The sequence below is a fragment of the Myotis lucifugus genome, unplaced genomic scaffold (assembly GCF_000147115.1).
Source record: "Myotis lucifugus unplaced genomic scaffold, Myoluc2.0 scaffold_42, whole genome shotgun sequence".
Lineage (NCBI taxonomy): Eukaryota > Metazoa > Chordata > Mammalia > Chiroptera > Vespertilionidae > Myotis > Myotis lucifugus.
In genome coordinates this window covers 667,837-686,026 of record NW_005871090.1, presented here as the reverse complement: position 1 = coordinate 686,026, position 18,190 = coordinate 667,837, and the positions used below count along the sequence as shown (strand labels likewise).

The 18,190-nt window shown below is 45.4% G+C and overlaps 1 protein-coding gene across 2 annotated transcripts; it reads right to left on the bottom strand.

Moving 5' to 3' along the window:
- Nucleotides 1–3,266: 3,266 nt before the first annotated feature.
- Nucleotides 3,267–17,803, bottom strand: LAMP5 (lysosomal associated membrane protein family member 5). 2 transcript variants are annotated; one of them, XM_023753179.1, is made up of 6 exons: nt 17,567–17,803; nt 16,884–17,056; nt 16,380–16,511; nt 16,155–16,260; nt 14,668–14,856; nt 3,267–4,139 (listed from the first exon to the last, which is right to left on the bottom strand). In XM_023753179.1, exons 1-6 carry the CDS (start codon nt 17,628–17,630, stop codon nt 3,961–3,963), a joined length of 843 nt encoding a protein of 280 aa, XP_023608947.1. In that variant the 5' UTR covers nt 17,631–17,803; the 3' UTR covers nt 3,267–3,960. The 2 variants fall into 2 exon arrangements, with proteins under 2 accessions (XP_023608947.1, XP_023608948.1); XM_023753180.1 differs by lacking the exon at nt 16,380–16,511 and having other exon boundaries at nt 3,961–4,139; nt 17,567–17,630.
- Nucleotides 17,804–18,190: the final 387 nt, after the last annotated feature.

Here is an 18,190-nt window from a genome sequence, read left to right as displayed (position 1 = left end):
TATGGCAGGTAAAGTTGGAATAGATGTGTTAAGAATTATGCTAGGAAAATTTCATCAATAATACCTTTTATAGAGCATTTCCAGTGCACCAGGCAAGGGACTTATTGCACTATCATGAATCTGCAAATAACTTTGTAGCCATGGGCATATGAGCTCTATTATCTGATGAGAATATGAGCACAGAGAAGCCCAATAATTTGGCTAATAGCAAAGGATTTTTAAAAAATATATTTTTATTGATTTCAGAGAGAAAGGGAGAGATTGGCTGCCTTCTGCATGCCCCCCACTGGGGATCGAGCCCACAACTGGGCATGTGCTTTGACTGGGAATCAAACCGTGACCTCCTGGTTCATAGAGCGACAGTCAACCCCTGAGCCACACAGGCCGAGCATTAACCAGTTTTCATATTGTTATACAAAATTACCTGGGGAGGGTAATAAACTCCAGAGATTCTCAGTCTGGGATGATGTCCTAGAACTGATGTTTCTTTTTCGGTGGTCCCTGGGATGATGCTGACGCAGGCTGCTTGCAAACTGCACTTTAACACTGACATAAAGCTGTGTCTGCCTCTTTCTGAGGTGTTTCCTCCAGGGAAGTGTTTGTGCCCAACGCCAGCCTGGATGACCTCCAGGTAAAACACCCCAGCGCACCCACACAGCAGGCTGCCTCCACCCGATGCTGCAGCTCATCCCCACCACCTCCCTTCCCATCCTCTACCTTTCTCCGCTGCCTCCCACACCCACGCGGCTTTGCCACCTCTTTGTTCATGGAAAGATTGGGCAATTGGCTAGATGACAGTGGTCATAGTTTAGACTGGAGAACAAAGTCTCTGGCCCCTGAGAAAGCTTCCAGGGAGCTATTTCCCAAATATAGGGGAACCCTGCAAAGAACCTCACTCAGAATTTAAATGAAACTCATGCTCCCCAGTAGAACCTGCATAAGGTTCCTCCAGCCAGGTTTTTCCAGGCTGGCAGACCAGCAACCTGACCCAATATCCTTTTGTGCCCAGAGGCATTTGTGTTTAGAACTCCAGTAAAAAATGAAAAATGACGGTTAAAAGGATTATTGAGCATTTGTGGTTTGTCTGTTTGTTTTCTCTCATCTCTGAGCTTGGGGAGCAACACAGAGAGAGGAGCTACAGCCTCAGCTTGTTCCTGGTATAGTAGCAGCTGTGAAATGCAAAACAGTGACTCTGGCCATGAAAGGAGCCCAGGACTGAGACGTGGGGGCTGATTCAGTGCCTCTGGACTCCTGGCCTTCCTGCCCAGAGATCACTGCCTCTGCCCAAACAGCAGCCTCCCACACCAATTTTGTTTAATTGATAATGAAGAGGAAGACATGGCTGAGAGAAATAAAGTGAGGAGCAAAGAAATTAGGCTGAACCTGAGACCTCATCATATACAGCTAGCTAGAAAAAGACGATGTGATAGTCATAGTACTACGGCTTTTATGCATACTGCATGTTGCAGGTGGAAAAATCAGTCTTAAGTTTGAGATTTAAGATATTTGGATCCTAGTCTGGCTGGTGTTGCTCAGTGGTTGAGCATCGACCCATGAACCAGGAGGTCACTGTTTATTCTCAGTCAGGGCACATGCCCCAGTTGTGGGCTTGATGCCCAGTAGGGGGCGTGCAGGAGGCAGCCGATCAATGATTCTCTCTCATCATTGATGTCTCTATCCCTCTCTCCCTCTCTCTGAAATCAATAAAAACAAAATAAAATAATAAATTGGGATCCTAGAAAGATTTAATTAGTCAGCTTAGACACAGGGATGTGGCCACATGACAACTTTCTGAAAAGAGCCAGGGCACTGTGTTCTTTTAAGAATGACCTGCATGTGGGTTGTTTTCTGTCAATCTTCCACTATAGACTCTAAGTTGTCAAGTTTACTACTGTATACCCAACACTTACCCTGCACTCACTCAGTGGGTGCTCAAAAACCATTGAATAAATGATTAAATGGCTATCAAAACTAATAGAGTCCTATGTTTTGTGAAAGTAAATTTTAAAAAACAACACAAATTTACTATTGTGAAAGTAAATGTGGAATTTTCAGATGTATGGCTCAAATTTCTAAAAGTTTTTCTGAAGGGGTTACAGAAATTAAGGTTAACTTATTGGTATATATAAGGGTCCATTTGTCCCAAAATCCTTGGATGATTCCATTAAATAATGAAGTTTGTAAAAGAAAAAAGAATACATGGGATGCTAAAAAGGAAAGGGCTTGTCTAGGTTGGGCCAGGGGGTAGGATGATCACAGATGATAGCAGAATGGAGTAACCTGTGGGGAGATGTTCACAGGCATCAAAGGCAGCTCCTTTTCCCTGTGAAATGTGCAACTTTTATGAGAAATTGGGGCTTTTTCCTCACTGGTACCAGACAGACACTGAAGAAAGTTGATTCAGAGGAAAAGACTGAGGTTGAAAGAGCAGCAAACACATGGGGAACAACAGCAATTGGCTGATGTTTATCAAGATTTGCTGGGATCCTGGACTTCTAAGGACGCACTACTGCCAGCAGTTGAAGGCTGGAGGGGATGGGCTCGTGCTGCCTCTTACGTGGTGGAGACTGCATGGGGGTGGTGGATGTCCACCCTAACATCAGAAGATAGACTTCCTCTTCCCCCACTTAGATCTTCTGAAAAATGATTATTTAGGAAATGAGGGAAATTCAAATAATGATGTCTCAATAAATTACATTTTACTTCAAATAAAACTCCACCTAGGCTACCAATTTCAGTCCCTCTTTTTAATGTTGTTGTTTTTTTTATTGATTTCAGAGAGGAAGGGAGAGGGAGAGAGAGATAGAAACATCAATGATGAGAGAGAATCATCAATCGGCTGCCTCCTGCACATCCTCTACTGGGGATCGAGCCCGCAACCTGGGCATGTGCCCTGAGCAGGAATCGTACTGGTGACCTCTTGTTTTCTGGGTCAACACTCAACTGCTGAGCCACACCCAGCTGGGCCAGTCCAGCTTTTTATCCAAAGTGAAATACCAAACTCAAGACCAAGAAGCGTCAGAGGCAATATCAGACCAGTTGTTAAGAGATGCCATCATTAAACGATGTATACTTGCCAAAGAAATTCATGTTCTGCCACTTGGAAAGGCCCACATCCCCTCCGATGCCTCCTGCCCATCCTTTGCTTTTCCTCCTGCAGAAATGAATACCCCGTCTTCATCATTCCCCTCCCTCCTCTGGATGCCAAAGAAACCATTTTAGGTTTGTTTTTTTGTTTCAAGAAAGCAGCCAAACTTTAGACTGTAGTGTTTTAATTCATTCTGGAAAACAAACTCACATGGATTGATTGATTCTTCAGGTCCCCTTAGTTGGACCTGGCACACTGTGAAGTCCAAACAGCTCTGCAGAGTGGCATTGACCAGGTGCTTGTGCTGCGAAGTCACTGGGTGCGAGTAGCAGTGGAACATTCCCAAGACAATCACTAGACATGCAGAATGCCAGCCAGAAGCATGGGTCACTTTCAGGGGTCTTGCCGCAGGGAGCATGAGGTTGTATTTCGTGTGCATTGACAATTGTGTAGGGTAAGCCAGCTGTGTTCAAGGGACCAAAGCACCCCCATTCCTCTGAACCTAAAGGGGTGTCCTCCCAAAGGGAGTGTCTTTCCAATCTGTAAAGTTTGGGGCCAGATACCCCTCGGACTTTTATGTGTTGCTCCTTCAAGAGTCAAAGCCAAGCCACCATGAGCATGAAAGCTGGCTGACCCCCTCTATTCCCATTCCCCAGCATAGAGAGAACAACTGCCACTCACCTCCTGCATCCAAAAGAATCCCTCCATCCCTGGGTTTAAGCATGGACGCTGGCCAAGCAAGCCTGGGATACCCAGGACTGCCGGATTGTAGCTATGTTGGTGTATCCCATGTACAAGGTGGTAAAGTGCTTTTGTGTCTCTATCTGATCCAGGTGGGGCACAGGGGTGTGGGGCTGCCTGCCTACTGGCCCTTAGCCCATGTGTTTATATTGGGACCGGTCCCTAGGGATCTGCACCTGGTTGGCAGTCATTTTGTGGTGGATGTGGTAAATCACCAGCGTTACCACAATGACGAGACCCAAGATGAGCCCCAAAATCAGGGGCAAGGTTTCCTCCAACTGTTCCTGTTCATCCACCTGGCATTTATGCTCTGAAATGGGAAAGAAGAAGAAAAGCAGTGAGTTCCTGTCCAAAGGCACTAAATCATACATCCTCCGACCAAAATTTAAAGGCAATGGAGATGAAAATCTCCTTCAAGGAAACTTTGGGAAGACCTGTGGTGCGTGTGTGTGTGCGTGTGTGTGTGTGTGTGTGTGTGTGTGTTTTCAGAAACAATATTTCCCCAACCAGCCCTAAGGCTGAATCACAATATTTTTGCATAATATAAAATAAAAATACACCAATTAAATAAGGCAACATTCAGTTATCGAATTCTGGGCAATGTCAACAATATTCAGATGAATTTTTCAATTTTCAGAGTGTCAGAAACAGCCACTATCATTTTTATTATTGGTTTGATTGTATAACTTTTTCTTGAAGTATAATGTACACATAGAAAATTGTACACAAATATACAGCTTTAAAAAGTCTGAAAGTACCAAGTGTTGGCAACTATATGAAGCAATTGGAACTCTCATACATCATTGGTGAAAAATGGTACAAACACTTTGTAAAACTGTTTAATGGTTTCTGATTAAGACCAAGAAACCTGTCAGACACAAAAGAGTACATATTGTGTGATGCCATTAATATGACATTAAGAACAGGTAAAACTAATCTATGGTGATTAAAATAATAAAAGTGCTTATATCTGGCAAACAGGATACAAGGGAACTTTCAGATGTGATGGAAATATTCTCTATCTTGATCTAGGTGAGAGTCACCTGGTTGCAAGTACAGATAAAAATGCATTGGGTTGCCCTAACTGGTTTGGCTCAGTGGATAAAGCATCGACCTGCGGACTGAAAGGTCCCAGGCTCGATTCTGGTCAAGGGCATGTACCTTGGTTGCAGGCAAATCCCCAGTTGGGGGTGTGCAGAAGGCAGCTGATCGATGTTTCTCTCTCATCCCTCTCCCTTCCTCTCTGTAAAAAATCAATAAAATATATTTTAAAAAATAAAAAAATAAAAATGCATTGGGTTAAATACTTTAGATTTGTGCATTTGAATATATGTAAACATACTAAATTTTTAAAAGAAAGTGCAGAGCTTAGTGAATTTTCACAAATGAATACCCCATGTAACCAGCACCTAGATCAAGAAAGAAAATGTTACCAGCCCACAGGGTGATTCAATCTTACTCTCTTAGAATTCAAAAGTTTCATAGCCCCAGGTCTCCATTTTCACATAGAAGCAGAAAAGCAATTTTGGGGAAACTGGTGGTGACCAGAAGTGCATTCCTAGCAAACAGTACATGTTTACTTGAGCTCCTTTGCTCCCTGTGGGTAACGAGTGGCCTTTCACCAAACTTATGAGCCACAACTGGATAAAACAGGCTTTAGATATCTGTTTATAAAGACCAAGTTCTTAAGTAAAAATGACCCAATGAGTGCTTATTGCGCAACTACTATGTGACAGAATGCTCCAGAATCCCTGTTGATACAGTCCTCCCTCTCAACTCACCCAAGTCCAATAAAAAGAATCTGGAAAATCACAGGCAAATATGCAGTTTTCTAAAAGCTCATACTTAACATGCCTGGTTCCTAAATTAATTTTCAGTCCTAAGTACAAAGATTGTCTCATTTAATCTCCATAACAATCCTATTTTATCTTTGAAGAGAACAATGAACAGAAATGGAGTCCCTGGAGTAGGGATTTTGTTAACAACAAAGGTTGTTTTCCTCATTAAAACACACTGTTGTGCGTGTTATGTTAACATAGATTATGGGGTTTGCTCAATTTCCATGTGCTGGCTGCAAATTCATACTTCGATATTCATAACAAACCCCCTTCAACCACACCTGAGTTTATATTAATGAGGGGACTTTGGGAAGGTCCCTCGGTCATCTAAGAATGGGGGCGGGGGGCTGGTTGCCAGAAGAACCAGCCCTGTGATTAAAGTGTTGAAACTTTTGGACCCCAAACCCTGTTTTCTGGGAGGGGAGAGGCCCTAGAGCAGTGGTTCTCAACCTTCTGGTCCTTTAAATACAGTTCCTCATGTTGTGACCCAACCATAAAATTATTTTCGTTGCTACTTCATAACTGTAATGTTGTTACTGTTATGAATCATAATGTAAATATCTGATATGCAGGATGGTCTTAGGCGATGCCTGTGAAAGGATCATTCGACCGCCAAAGGGGTTGCGACCCACAGGTTGAGAACCGCTGCCCTAGAGATTGAGTTCAATCACCAATGGCCGGTGATATAATCAGTCCTGCCTCTGCAATGATACCTCAATAAAATCCCACAAGGACTGGTTTACAGAGCTTCTGGTTGGTGGACACAAGGATATGTAGGGAGAATGGCACACTCAGAGAGGGCATGTGCCCTGACCTTTTATAAATGGGTGATCTAATAGAGTTTTGAGAGCCACTCTAACAAATTAATCAGACCTGAGGAGAAGGAGGAAACCTCCAATAAATAGCAGGTTGGTCAGATTGCTGTCTGAAGTGGGGAGGAGGTAGTCTTGTAGGGTTGAGTTCTTAACCTGTGGGATCTGATCGTATCTCCAGGTGGATCATGTCAGAATTGAGTGGAATTGTAGGACTCCCAGTTAGTGTCAGAAAATTGCTTGGGGAAAAAAATTGGTTGGGGAAAAATCACTAATATTGGATTTGGTGTCAGAATCATAGTGCCAGATATATTATTCTTAAATAGATAATAACTTTGGTGTAGTTATGAGAAATAACATTTTATATCCCATCTTTTTTCCAGAGGAGAAAAACACAATGTATTTTGGCATGAATACATTGCCAAATACCAAATTAAATTACTATTGTGTGTTTTGTTTTTCTTTTCTTTTTTAAAAATTTTATTTCAGGGAGAGGACAAGAGGGCTAGAATCATCAAAAATGAGAATCATTGATCAGCTGCTTCCTGCATGCCCCCCACTGGAGACTGAGCCCCCAACCAGGGCATGTGCCCTGACCTGGAATCGAACCATGACCTCCTGATTCATGGGTCAATAGTCAACCACTGAGCCACACCAGCCAGGCTGTGTTTTATTTCTTAACAAAGTTTTTTGTTGCGTTAAGGAAGAAAAAAACTGAACTAAACACAGCACAGGAAGTGGTTTCTAATGGGAGTATTAAACTATGGACATTTCAAAAATAATCATGGGAAAATAAGAGAATGTCAAAAAGTGTCATGAAAAATACTGAATCCCCCCATCCTTACCCATCCCCTCCCACTAAGAGGTCAAATAAAGGGAAATTCCTGAGCCTGCTATCCCTTATCCACCATTCCAAAACCCACAAAGTTCTGGAAACCAAAAGTACTTTGTTATCACTCATTTGGCAGCAAAACCTGACTTGAGTTACCATTGGCCTGCTCATGATTCTCATTCATCCTACCTAGTGTGAATATTCACATTTTTCATCGAAAGATACAGATATGTTAATATATTTGATTACAGGGGGCTACAATCAGAGTCTGGGGTCTTCTTAATACAATAGTCTCTCTTATACATGGGGATATGATATATATATTCTCCACAATTTTAGACATTCACTGAGGGTCTTGGAATATATATATATACTGGAGGCCTGGTGCACCAATTCATGCATGGGTGGGGTCCAGCCAGCCAGATTGGGGCTGATCAGGCTGGGCTGGCCAGGGGAAGAGGCCGCGGGAAGTTGGTGGGCCGGCCCTGCCCCTTGGTCAAACTCCCAGTCAAACTCCAGGTCGAGGGAACAATTTGCATATTAGCCTTTTATTATATAGAATAATGTTTTTTCCCCTCTAAGCACATACCTATAATAAACTGATTTATAAATTAGGCATAGTAAGAGATTAACCACAATAACTAAAAATAGAACAATTATAACAATATACTGTACTAAAGGTTATGTGAATGTGGTCTCCTTTCAAAATACCTTATTATAATGTACTCACCCTTCTTCATGTGATGATGTAGATGATACAATGACCGAGTGATGAGATGAAGTGAGGTGAAAGACGTGGGCTATAAGGGTGACTTGAACACAGGGCTCTGTGGTATGGAATAGTCAATGTGATAACCTGAACCGCTACTAAGTGCCTAATGGCAGATAATGTAGATATGTTGGAAAAAGGGCTGATTCACAGACCAGATGGGATAAAGTAGGACAGCGAGATAGTTCACCATGCTGTTCAGAGCATTGTACAATTTAAAACTTATGAATTGTTTATTTCTGGAATTTTCCATTTATATATTTAGACCATGGTTGACCATAGGTAACTGAAATTGTGGAAAGCAAAATCACAGTATATGTTTTTCTAAAATCGACAATATTCTGAAAATTGTCAAAGATTTTAGATGAGAGATTGTGAACCCATAAAGGATTCCCATTTCCCTTTTAGGCTTCAGCCAGTGTTTTCAAACTGCCTCTAACCCAGCCGTGGGCAAACTATGGCCCGTTTGAAATGAATAAAACTAAAAAAAAAAAAGACCGTACCCTTTTATGTAATGATGTTTACTTTGAATTTATATTAGTTCACACAAACACTCCAGCCATGCTTTTGTTCCGGCCCTCCGGTCCAGTTTAAGAACCCATTGTGGCCCTCGAGTCAAAAAGTTTGCCCACCCCTGCAACCCATAGGGAAAAAATTTTATATTACAAGTCAAAACAGATGTATACATATATAACTAAAACCGGAATTTTACAAAACAATAGTTATCCTTACTTTGTGCTTCAAATAATTTTATACCCTATTCTATTCTCTTTAATTTAAAACAGTGCTGGCACCCAACCAGCGTTGCTCAGTGGTTGAGCATTGACCTATGAACCAGAAGGTCAGAGGTTGATTCCTGGTCAGGGCATATGCCTGGATTGGGGGGTTTGTTCCCCAGTAGGGGACATGTAGGAGGCAGCTGATCAATGATTCTCTCTCATCACTGATGTTTCTAACTCTCCCTCTCCTTTCCTCTCTGAAATCAATAAAAAAAACACACAAAATAAATAAACAGTGCTGGTCATGACCTACTAAATGGAATTTTCTATTTAATATATTTAGACCATGGATGACCATAGGTTGTAATCATTTTTTGTACTAGTTTGATGAAACTGTAACACCCTTCTTAGAATAATGCTTATAAATGCACAAAAATAAAATATTTAAGATTATACAGGAAACAAATTACACTGAAATGCAGCTATCAACATATTTTTAAATAATTGGAAAGACAGCACTATAGGTACTTTTTGTTAATACACGTGTATGCTGGCTGTGATTTACAAAGTAGTGAGAAGCATAATTATTTGCAAGATCTGTACAAACTAAAGTGAGATGAAAATACGATATCTATTTGTGACAATGTCACAGGTACTACTGATACTACTGTGGGTTGTCACCTTCATTTATAATAGAAGGAAATCTTAAATACTAATTATGCCTCTGTGTGTCAGGAATAGGGCAAGCACAAGAAGGATATGTGTAAACTCTATCCCACCAGCCTGTAAGCTCCCCCAGGCCAGGGGAAGTTTATATCTCCCAGTAATAAGGTATAGCAGACACGGACCATGTCTCGTCCCCTTGGTATTCACCATTGCCACACATTCCCACGGGTTTTGACTACCGGGCAGTTAGACGACCCAGAGTCAATGCCTGCCCCTCCATCCCAGCAGTCATTGGAGAGATTGTTGGCACACTGAATTCATGAGTTTTTATCATGGCTTCTAGTATTCCTAACAGCATGATTGGGAGATGCCACCTAATCTGTGTTTTACCCCGATGGAGTGCATGGGAGTTGGCAGGTAAATGCTGGCCCCCTTCTTTACTTCCCCTTCCCCTCCCAGCTCAGGTGGGATACATGAAGTGGGTCCTATAGCCTCTCCCAGAGGTTCCAGCAGTGTGACCCCAGGTGTCCACAGTAGTAATCTGCTCACTGATGGACCTGTGCAGCTGCCTTGCCTTCCTATCTCACTTCCCCAATCCCCTGCCAGAGCTTTCCAGAACCACCTCCTAAGTAAACGACTTGCTCTTACACACTCCCTTAGGATCTGCTCCTGGGGAACCCACACTAAAGCACTGTGTCCCAGGACAGTGCCAGGAACACTAAGACCAGCAACGTGGCCCTACATCGGGCTCCATATTCCAACCTTCAGCGCAGTTCTCAGTAGTGTTACTATAATAACAGAATTATCTCTCAGATGCTTATACAGGAGGCCCTGAGGAGCAACTACCCAGGGTGACCTGTTTCTTGACTTGGAGGTGCCACACATCCCCTGGGATGAGCATCAGCAAACCCTCGCTCGGTTGGTGGCATGGCAGCTAGCCACAGGGCACCTACTGTGGGTGGCATACAGAGAAAGGTAAGGCTCGTTCATTTCCACTAGAACACAAGTTGTTTTTCCCATAGCTCTGGGTAAAATACAGACCAGGTGGCATCTCCCATTCATGTCGTTAGCAGCAACAATGACAAAAAGCTCATGAGTCCAAGGTACCTGGCGACCTTTCTAAAGGTGCCTCCTGCCTCCACATGCTGGCTATAGTTGCTGAGCAGAAGCAGCGGAGGCTCTCAGAGGCTAAGAGCACAGGACCTGATACCCAAAGGCAGGTTCTGGCCCCAGCCCCGGCAGCCAGTCGGAGTGCAGCCTTCACCAATAATTTCACTTCTCCCAGCCTCAGTTTCTCCACTGTAAACTGGGGGAGGGGGGGTGTCTCAGTACTTTCTTCACAGGTTGGTTTGCTTGTTTTTTTCTCCTCAAAAGAGAATTAAAAAGGAACCAGCCTATATGGGGTACCGGGTAAATGCCTGTGAAACCTGAATTTTTAATAAAGAGGAATAGAAGTACCCTTTGTGTTGCATTATGTTTCTTCTGTCATTATGCATGAAAGTTGCCTTTAGTTCAAGCCATTACAATGCTCAGGCTGATCGTCCCCTCCCAGTGCCGCATCCCCCACCCCATCACATACGGGAATCTCCTGGGGCCCTCAAAGGGACACACAAGGAATTAACTGTGGGAGGACAAATTAATCCACCCCAACTGAACAACAGGGGTGCCTTGAACTGCGGGGAGGTAGATGGCACACGAAGTGTATTTGTTATGGAAATGAGTCAATGTGGCTGCCGCATATGGGCCCCTGGGTGGTTTATTTCCCCACTGAAGACTGAGATCCATTAGCTGAAAAACCCGCTGGTGCCAAACTCAAATTTTTACACATCCAATTCTTTTTAAAACAGCCCAAACAAGCAGATTTTTAGCCATTTAGAGCCTACCTGCTTCGCATAATAAACCTCAGCCAACAGCTGGTACCCATTGATAAGCTAGGGCCTTGTAGCTATATGGCTTGGAGCCTCTTCGCTGCCCCTCAGAGCTCTCCGACCCAGAGGCTCCTCACTGTGCTACCCAGTGACAGACATCACCTAGGCACGGTAACCCCCTCTTCAATACTCCTCCCCCTCTGGATGGTGGTCCTTAGGTACCTCCCTCTGGTCAGTCTCATGCTGTGAGGAGCTTCCCTTCTCATGCAACCATGTCCAAGCACCAGTAAAGCTTGTGTGTTACTGCCTCCCATGGTCGTATATTTTCCACAGTACTTCACAGGCCTGGAGCATGGTGGGGGGTGGGGGGTGGGGGGGATATGGGTTGTCTAGAAACAGAGCACCGTGGGCCCTGCCCAGACCTACTGAGCCAGACTCTGCATGCTAGCAAGATCACCGCAGCTGTACACCTTGCAGCAGATTCGTGTGTGCACTGCAGCTGTAGACCCTGCTGGGCTCAGAGACTTTCGCTGGGGATTGGTGTAGTAACCAAGCTCAGTGCTCCAAAGGGATTTGTGTGATAAAGATGTCAACCCACATTTGGGCTGAGAGAAGCCTCTGCGAGTGTCCACTAATCCACTTCACTGACCCTTCCTTCCTTGTTTTTCTCAGTCTAAGCAGGCAAGTGTGAAACTGCTGGCTGCCAGGTATGCCCCCCTTACACAGGGAAGAGGTTCTTCATTGGAAACCCTGATGCTGTGGGTCCTGCGCACACATGACCAACTGCATGTACACACCCTGCAGTGAGCACACAGATATATGACCAGATAACCCCTCCCCCCCCCAAACACACACACACAGGCATGCTCCATTCACACTCACACAGCCATCCACAACATGGCCAGCGCCTCCTGAGGGTCTATTCTGGGGAATGGGGACCAAATAAAATGGTGTCTTACAAAATCGAGTAAAATGGTCTCTTACAAAACACAGCGGGAGTCTGAGAGGCTCTGGCAAGGAGGAGCCAGGAACAAAAGAGCCCTTACCATACAAAGGCACATCGATCCAGTGAGTGACTCTGAATGGGGCTTGCCTGCTCCCTAAGCTACAAGGCGTAAACCCCAGGGCACCATACAGAAGGGGACATCCTAATTATTACCCAGAGAAGCCTGGTGAGACAGGTGCAATTTTCTTGTGCTTAATATATCTGCATTTAGGAAGTTATATGGGCTTAGGTACAAACATTCCAAGACTGTCACGCCCATCTAGGAACTGGAAGTGAATAAGAAACTGCTTTTCAAACAAAAGATGTCATTAAGCCCATGCCATGAACTTCAGCAGTTTTTAGGAAAGTAGCTCTGGTCCTTATTCAGAATGCATTTACTCTGACATTGTACACAATTCTAAAAATCTAAACTGAGATTTGATTTCTCAGTCCATGAATGACTATAAGCAACAACTTAGAATTAGCCCAGAGTGGGTTAGGGCAAGGTTTTGGTAAGAAACTAGTAAAAGCAGCAACTACAGCACCAGTAGTAGCAAGAAGTAATGAAGTGCCTAAGAACAGCTGACCAGTAAAAAAACAAAAGGCAATAAAGACTATTGAAAGGACCCATATAAACTCAAAAGCATCTATGTTAGGGACCCTGGGGACTGATACTACACAAGCCAATATTTTCATAATAAATTCCTGATCATCAATAATCACAAATCCAATTACATTTAATTATTTTTAATATTTTCAGTTTAAGACAGGCATTATTACATGTATAAATAATTCTGTAATCAAAAAGATTTTTTTTAAAAACACACACTAAGGTCTTGACTCAGAGTTTAGTTTCAATTTTGAAGAAAATACATTAAAATGGAATAGGCCATCCTTCTGTGAGAACCGTTAAGTGTGGCGCTGCTTTACTAAATCAATTAGATTCTGACTTGCCTGGCATGGAGGCATTTGGAAGTCTCTATTAATTGAGTGCACAGCTTCAGAATATCAATTCAGCCAAAGTTAGCTGGGCATCTGCAATGTGCCAAGCACTGTATTAGGTGCTAAACATACGAGGATGAAAAAGAAGCAGGCCCTTCTCACAAGAACATAGGAATTCTCAAATGCCTTCTAAATGATCATGTGGTGGTATGTGTGTGTGTATGGGAGGGGTGGATCTATTTGGTTTGAGTGGGAGGTGCATTTTATGAAAGCTGGATTCCTTTGGAAATGACAGTGATTTGTGTGTGACACAGATGGGGACTCCCTAATATCCTGAACATTGGAATAACTGTATTCGCCTGGGGAGCCCCAGCCCCAAAAAAGTCATCCATAAAGCAATCAGAATCTCTCCCCATTGTTAACCACAAGGAGTCAACAGAATATGTACCTGTCTTTAACAACCTCCCCCAGACAAGAGAGAGAGAACAAATGAATTGAAGAATTCACTTGCCCTACATTTGCCCAGTGTAACTTGTGGCTAGGCTTGGACAAATTGCAGAAAGGTGAGCTCTCTTCATGCCCTGCCTCTGCTGGGAGGCAGAGAACCAGGAGAATGGAGATGCCCTGAACCTGTCCGATGCCCTCTCAGGGGCTAACACAGACGGAGAAGCACATTTCCTCTACACCCCAGAGTGAGCAGGTCTGGGACCCAGGCCTTTCTGGAGCCTTGTGGGTATCCCTCCCACACAGTGAGTGCTGGATGGAGGCAGTTCTTCATATTTCTCTCTCTGTGGTCTCCATGCAACCTACACACAGACACACACACACAACACACACACACACACAAACACACACACACAAACTTGGACTCATAGTGGTAGAAACTACAGCTGGAAGTGTCTGAGAGAACATGGAGAAACTGAGGCCAAAGTGTCTGAGAGAACATGGAGAAACTGAGGCCACAGAAGCAAAGGCCCTTCTCTAACTTATGGTTCTCTGGGTAGCTACCTGAGATTTTTAGCTGCTTTTTGATAGAAAGATTTAAACCAAAATTGTATATATTTTTTCAAGCTGATTTTCTTACCTCTCTCCCTACCAAGGTTCTCCATTTGGCAAAGGAAAGGAAGAAGGGAAAAATAAAGAAAGGGAGGGAAGAATGAAGTGAAGGATGATGGGAGAGAGGGAAGAAAAACGAAAGAGACATTGAAGAAAGTTGGTATGATGCAGTTTAGAGCCTTTAGCCTTAGAAAAACATTACAGAAGGAGATACTAGTAGTGTCATGTCAGCCTAGAGGAAAGCCAAGCTGCAGCCTGGGACCCTCAACAGATCCCTTTCCACATCCATCCTGATGCCAGCCTTCTCTTACCTCCTCCCTTTCTCCTCCCATTACCACCCCCACAACCTACCTTCACTGAAGACAAAATCAGAGATGATGTCAAAGGGCTGGATGTGGACTGCAGACAGGATCATGGTGACTGTCTTCTGCGGATCGCTGGAGGTTAGTGAAATGGTCTGCTGAGCCTGACACTCATAGGACTTTCCGGCTGGTGTGACCAAGGCAGAGAGGCGATGTGAGTTGGCTGTGTGCTTCCCAGCTGCGGGAAAGACCAAAGCAGTGGTTAGGCCTCTCTGGCTGGCAGAACCCTCCTGGCTCCTAACCTCCCCAGCCAGGGAAATGGCTCTTGTCTGTCAGCTCCAGACCTTGTCCAACCCTCTGTGCAGCCAGGCAGTGTCACCTCGCCAGAGCTGGGGCTCTGCCTGCGGCATCAGGTGGTGTCAAAAGACAAATGCACCCATTCCTTCATAAGCAGGAGCTCCTTAAACATTCATTTGGAACTTGGGAAATTTTTGGAATTTCTTTTTAGAAAAGGAGCATGATATCTAAAAACCCAACCCTTTTTACTCTATAAAACCTAACAATGCAGATCCCAAAGACCCAGAACAGTGACTCGGTTTTCCACATTTCACACTGGTCCCCAAAGAATAAAATATCTTCCTCACAAAGCAGGATTTCTTGTGTCCTGGGCAGACACCCTGGGAAAATGCTTGAATGTGAATTTTTATGAACATAAAAAAATGCCTTTTTTTTTTACTGTGATGATAAAGGGGGAGAGAAGGGAAAGATGACATATATATTCCTTCACGTGATCAATACAAATCTTTTCCCAGCCCAGGTGCTCAGGTGATCGAAAGCCTCATTATGAATAGATTAGACAACTGAGAAAACCAATCAATACATTTAAATGTGGTCTTTGACAGTGCCTGCAAGTACAAACTTTGTTACTTGAGGAATGGGCATTCCTCTGGCCACGATATTTTTGGAGAATCTGGGTGAGTTGTTAAAATGATGGGCAGAAACAGCTCGTAAATTAGGCCACGGTTCAGAATGCACTCTGGGGTGGCTTCAGTAGATGACTGCAGACAGGCATGGAAGCCCTGCCGTCCTGCGCAAAAAGATACCGAAGGCATCAGATCCTGACGGGAAAGTCATACTGCCCCCTTCAAGTTTCAGCGCATGAGAAGGAAAACCGGGGAGCAGAACATTGTGCAGCTTTGTCCTTCCCTGCGCCCCTCTGAAGGACAGATCCTAAGGGGTCGCCCCGAGGCAGCCAGGGGAGGTCAGGCCCTCAGAGGAGACTCTCATCTGGCATCAGGCCAGGGGTGCCTGGTTGGTCCTCAGCCCGGATTCCTCGCGCATGTACAGGCCTGAGGTCAGGAGGACCCACTGGCGCTTGCTCTTTCTCTGCGCTGGAGAACACGCCTGGGAGCGCAAAGCCAGGATCGGTTTCCAGAACATTTCCGAATTTCCTGAGGAATCCGGCCTCGTGCCTGTGCTTCTGCGGTGTCCGCGCTCCCCCAGGCTCCCTCCCCAGCCCTGCTGACCTCTACTCACCGGTGACTGCGTCTTTAAAATGGGTCTTCTCCGAGGAGTCGTAGACAAACTGGACCTTGCTCAGCCTCCACGTCGCCTCGGGGCCCTTGGAGGTGTTGTGACCTTCCTGCCCAGCGGAGAAGGCGCGCATCAATGGCCCCTGCAGCTTCTGGGCGGAGACACTGAGGGGCGGCCCCTGCCCACACCCTCCCGGGAGAGTCTGCGCCCCCCTGGGCTCCGAGTTACCTTTACAAACAGCAGTTTGAGCGAGTACGCGCGATCCACCCAGAACACCTGCAGCTCCGACTCGTTGTGGCCACAGCGGCCCTTCACCTCAGCTCCCCGGGTCAGTGAGATTTCAGCCTGTTCCGTGATCAGCTGGGAACACAGACGCCCCGCACCCCCTCAGCGCGCCCGGCCCCAGTGGGGGCTGTAAAGGGTGGCGCGTCCATACTCCAGGTTGCACGCCTGGGCTCTCCTTTGCGCGCGTGATCCCAGGTCTGGGAACATGCGGTTAGATGCTCTACGTGCAGACCCCGCCGTTAGGGAAGCAGAGAGAGGGGGTTACTTTCAAAGCAGGCAGGGCGAGCAGGAGGCGTTACAAGCCGGAACCCCCATGCAGCATTCGGGAGCAGCCTGCAGGGACCAAGGGGGCAAGGCAGGCGACCCAGGCCTTCATAGGGCATTGAGGGTGGGTGCCCTTCGCCCCTGGAGCCCTAGGAGTAAGCTGGGAAGGAAAAGGTTCCTTACATCGACATAATTGCTGGCCCACACATCATAAGGGACAATAAATTTGGCTGCAAACTCTGCCATGAGACAGGTCGTCCCATTTTCCCGCACCACAAATATATCTTTTTCAGGGTTAGTGGAAAGGCCTGAGAGATTTTCCACTTCTTGTTCTGCCGTGACTCGAGCCATTGTATCTGCGGGGGGGAAAAAATCCTATGGGTTCCAGGCTCCGTGGTTGGAGATCCTGGTCTGCGGGCTCAGGGGTGACAAAGTTCCCAACGACTGCTGTGCGATCTGGGAGCCTTTTCTCTAACCTAGTGCCAACAAATTCAAGCCCATTGCTGTTAATTAATAATAAAAATAAAATGAAAAATGAAGCCTTTACTCATTTATAGCCATACTAGCTTTTTTTTTTTATCTTAGGATTTTAAACCAAATCTTTCTTACCAATGCTCTGACCTCACGAACAGGCCGGTACAGCACTCTCTGTGATATGGCATACAGGTGTGTGGCTCTCTGGGGAATTCCTAGCAGGGAAGCCCTCTGCCCCTCCTTCCACTCCTATCCTCACCGCCCCCCCCCTTCTAAAATACCACGCGAAATGTTATGGGCCACATCTTAAGCTACGGACTTTATTTACTATGCTGGCCCTATTCTCTGCAAAGAATGTACTCGGCCCTCGCGATCGCCAAAACGTTACTCACGGAACAGCATTAGGAGAACTCGAAGTCTATTCAAGCTGAGAACGGCTCTTCCTCGGAGATCCATGGTTGCCTTGCAGCGAATGAGGCCAGATGTGCTGCAGCAGAGGCCGTCCGAGAGGGAATCCCTTAAAGTCGCGTCTGGAGTGAGCTGGGGTGAGCCAGTGGCGGGGGCGCCGAGAGGGAGGAGGGATGGAGCGCGTGCTCTGCAAGCTCTGGGGAGGACTTGGTGTCGGATGCCGCACCAGTGCAGGCTGAACAGGATTCTGCTCACTGCAGGGAAATGAACCGCGCGGCGAGGGAGCTGTCCAGGGCTGCGAGTGCTGAAAGGAATATGTTGTGTTGCAGGAGTGATTGTGGCTTGGATTGTGCAAAGGGCCAATGAGACTGGGGGCGGGGTTGAAATTCTCCCTGAGTCTGTTTCCTGTTCGGCAGTTCCATCCGCAAAGATGATTCTGTCCTGAGAAACTTAATGGATTTATTTGATATCCTTACCGAAAACAGTTAGTAGGTGGTGTAGCTATCACAATCACATCACTGGAGTCCTGGCTTCTGAAAATGCATCTGGCTCCTGAAAGAAAATAGTAGAGCACAAATTGTTGCTGCTTTAGGAGTGGAGGAGTAGGC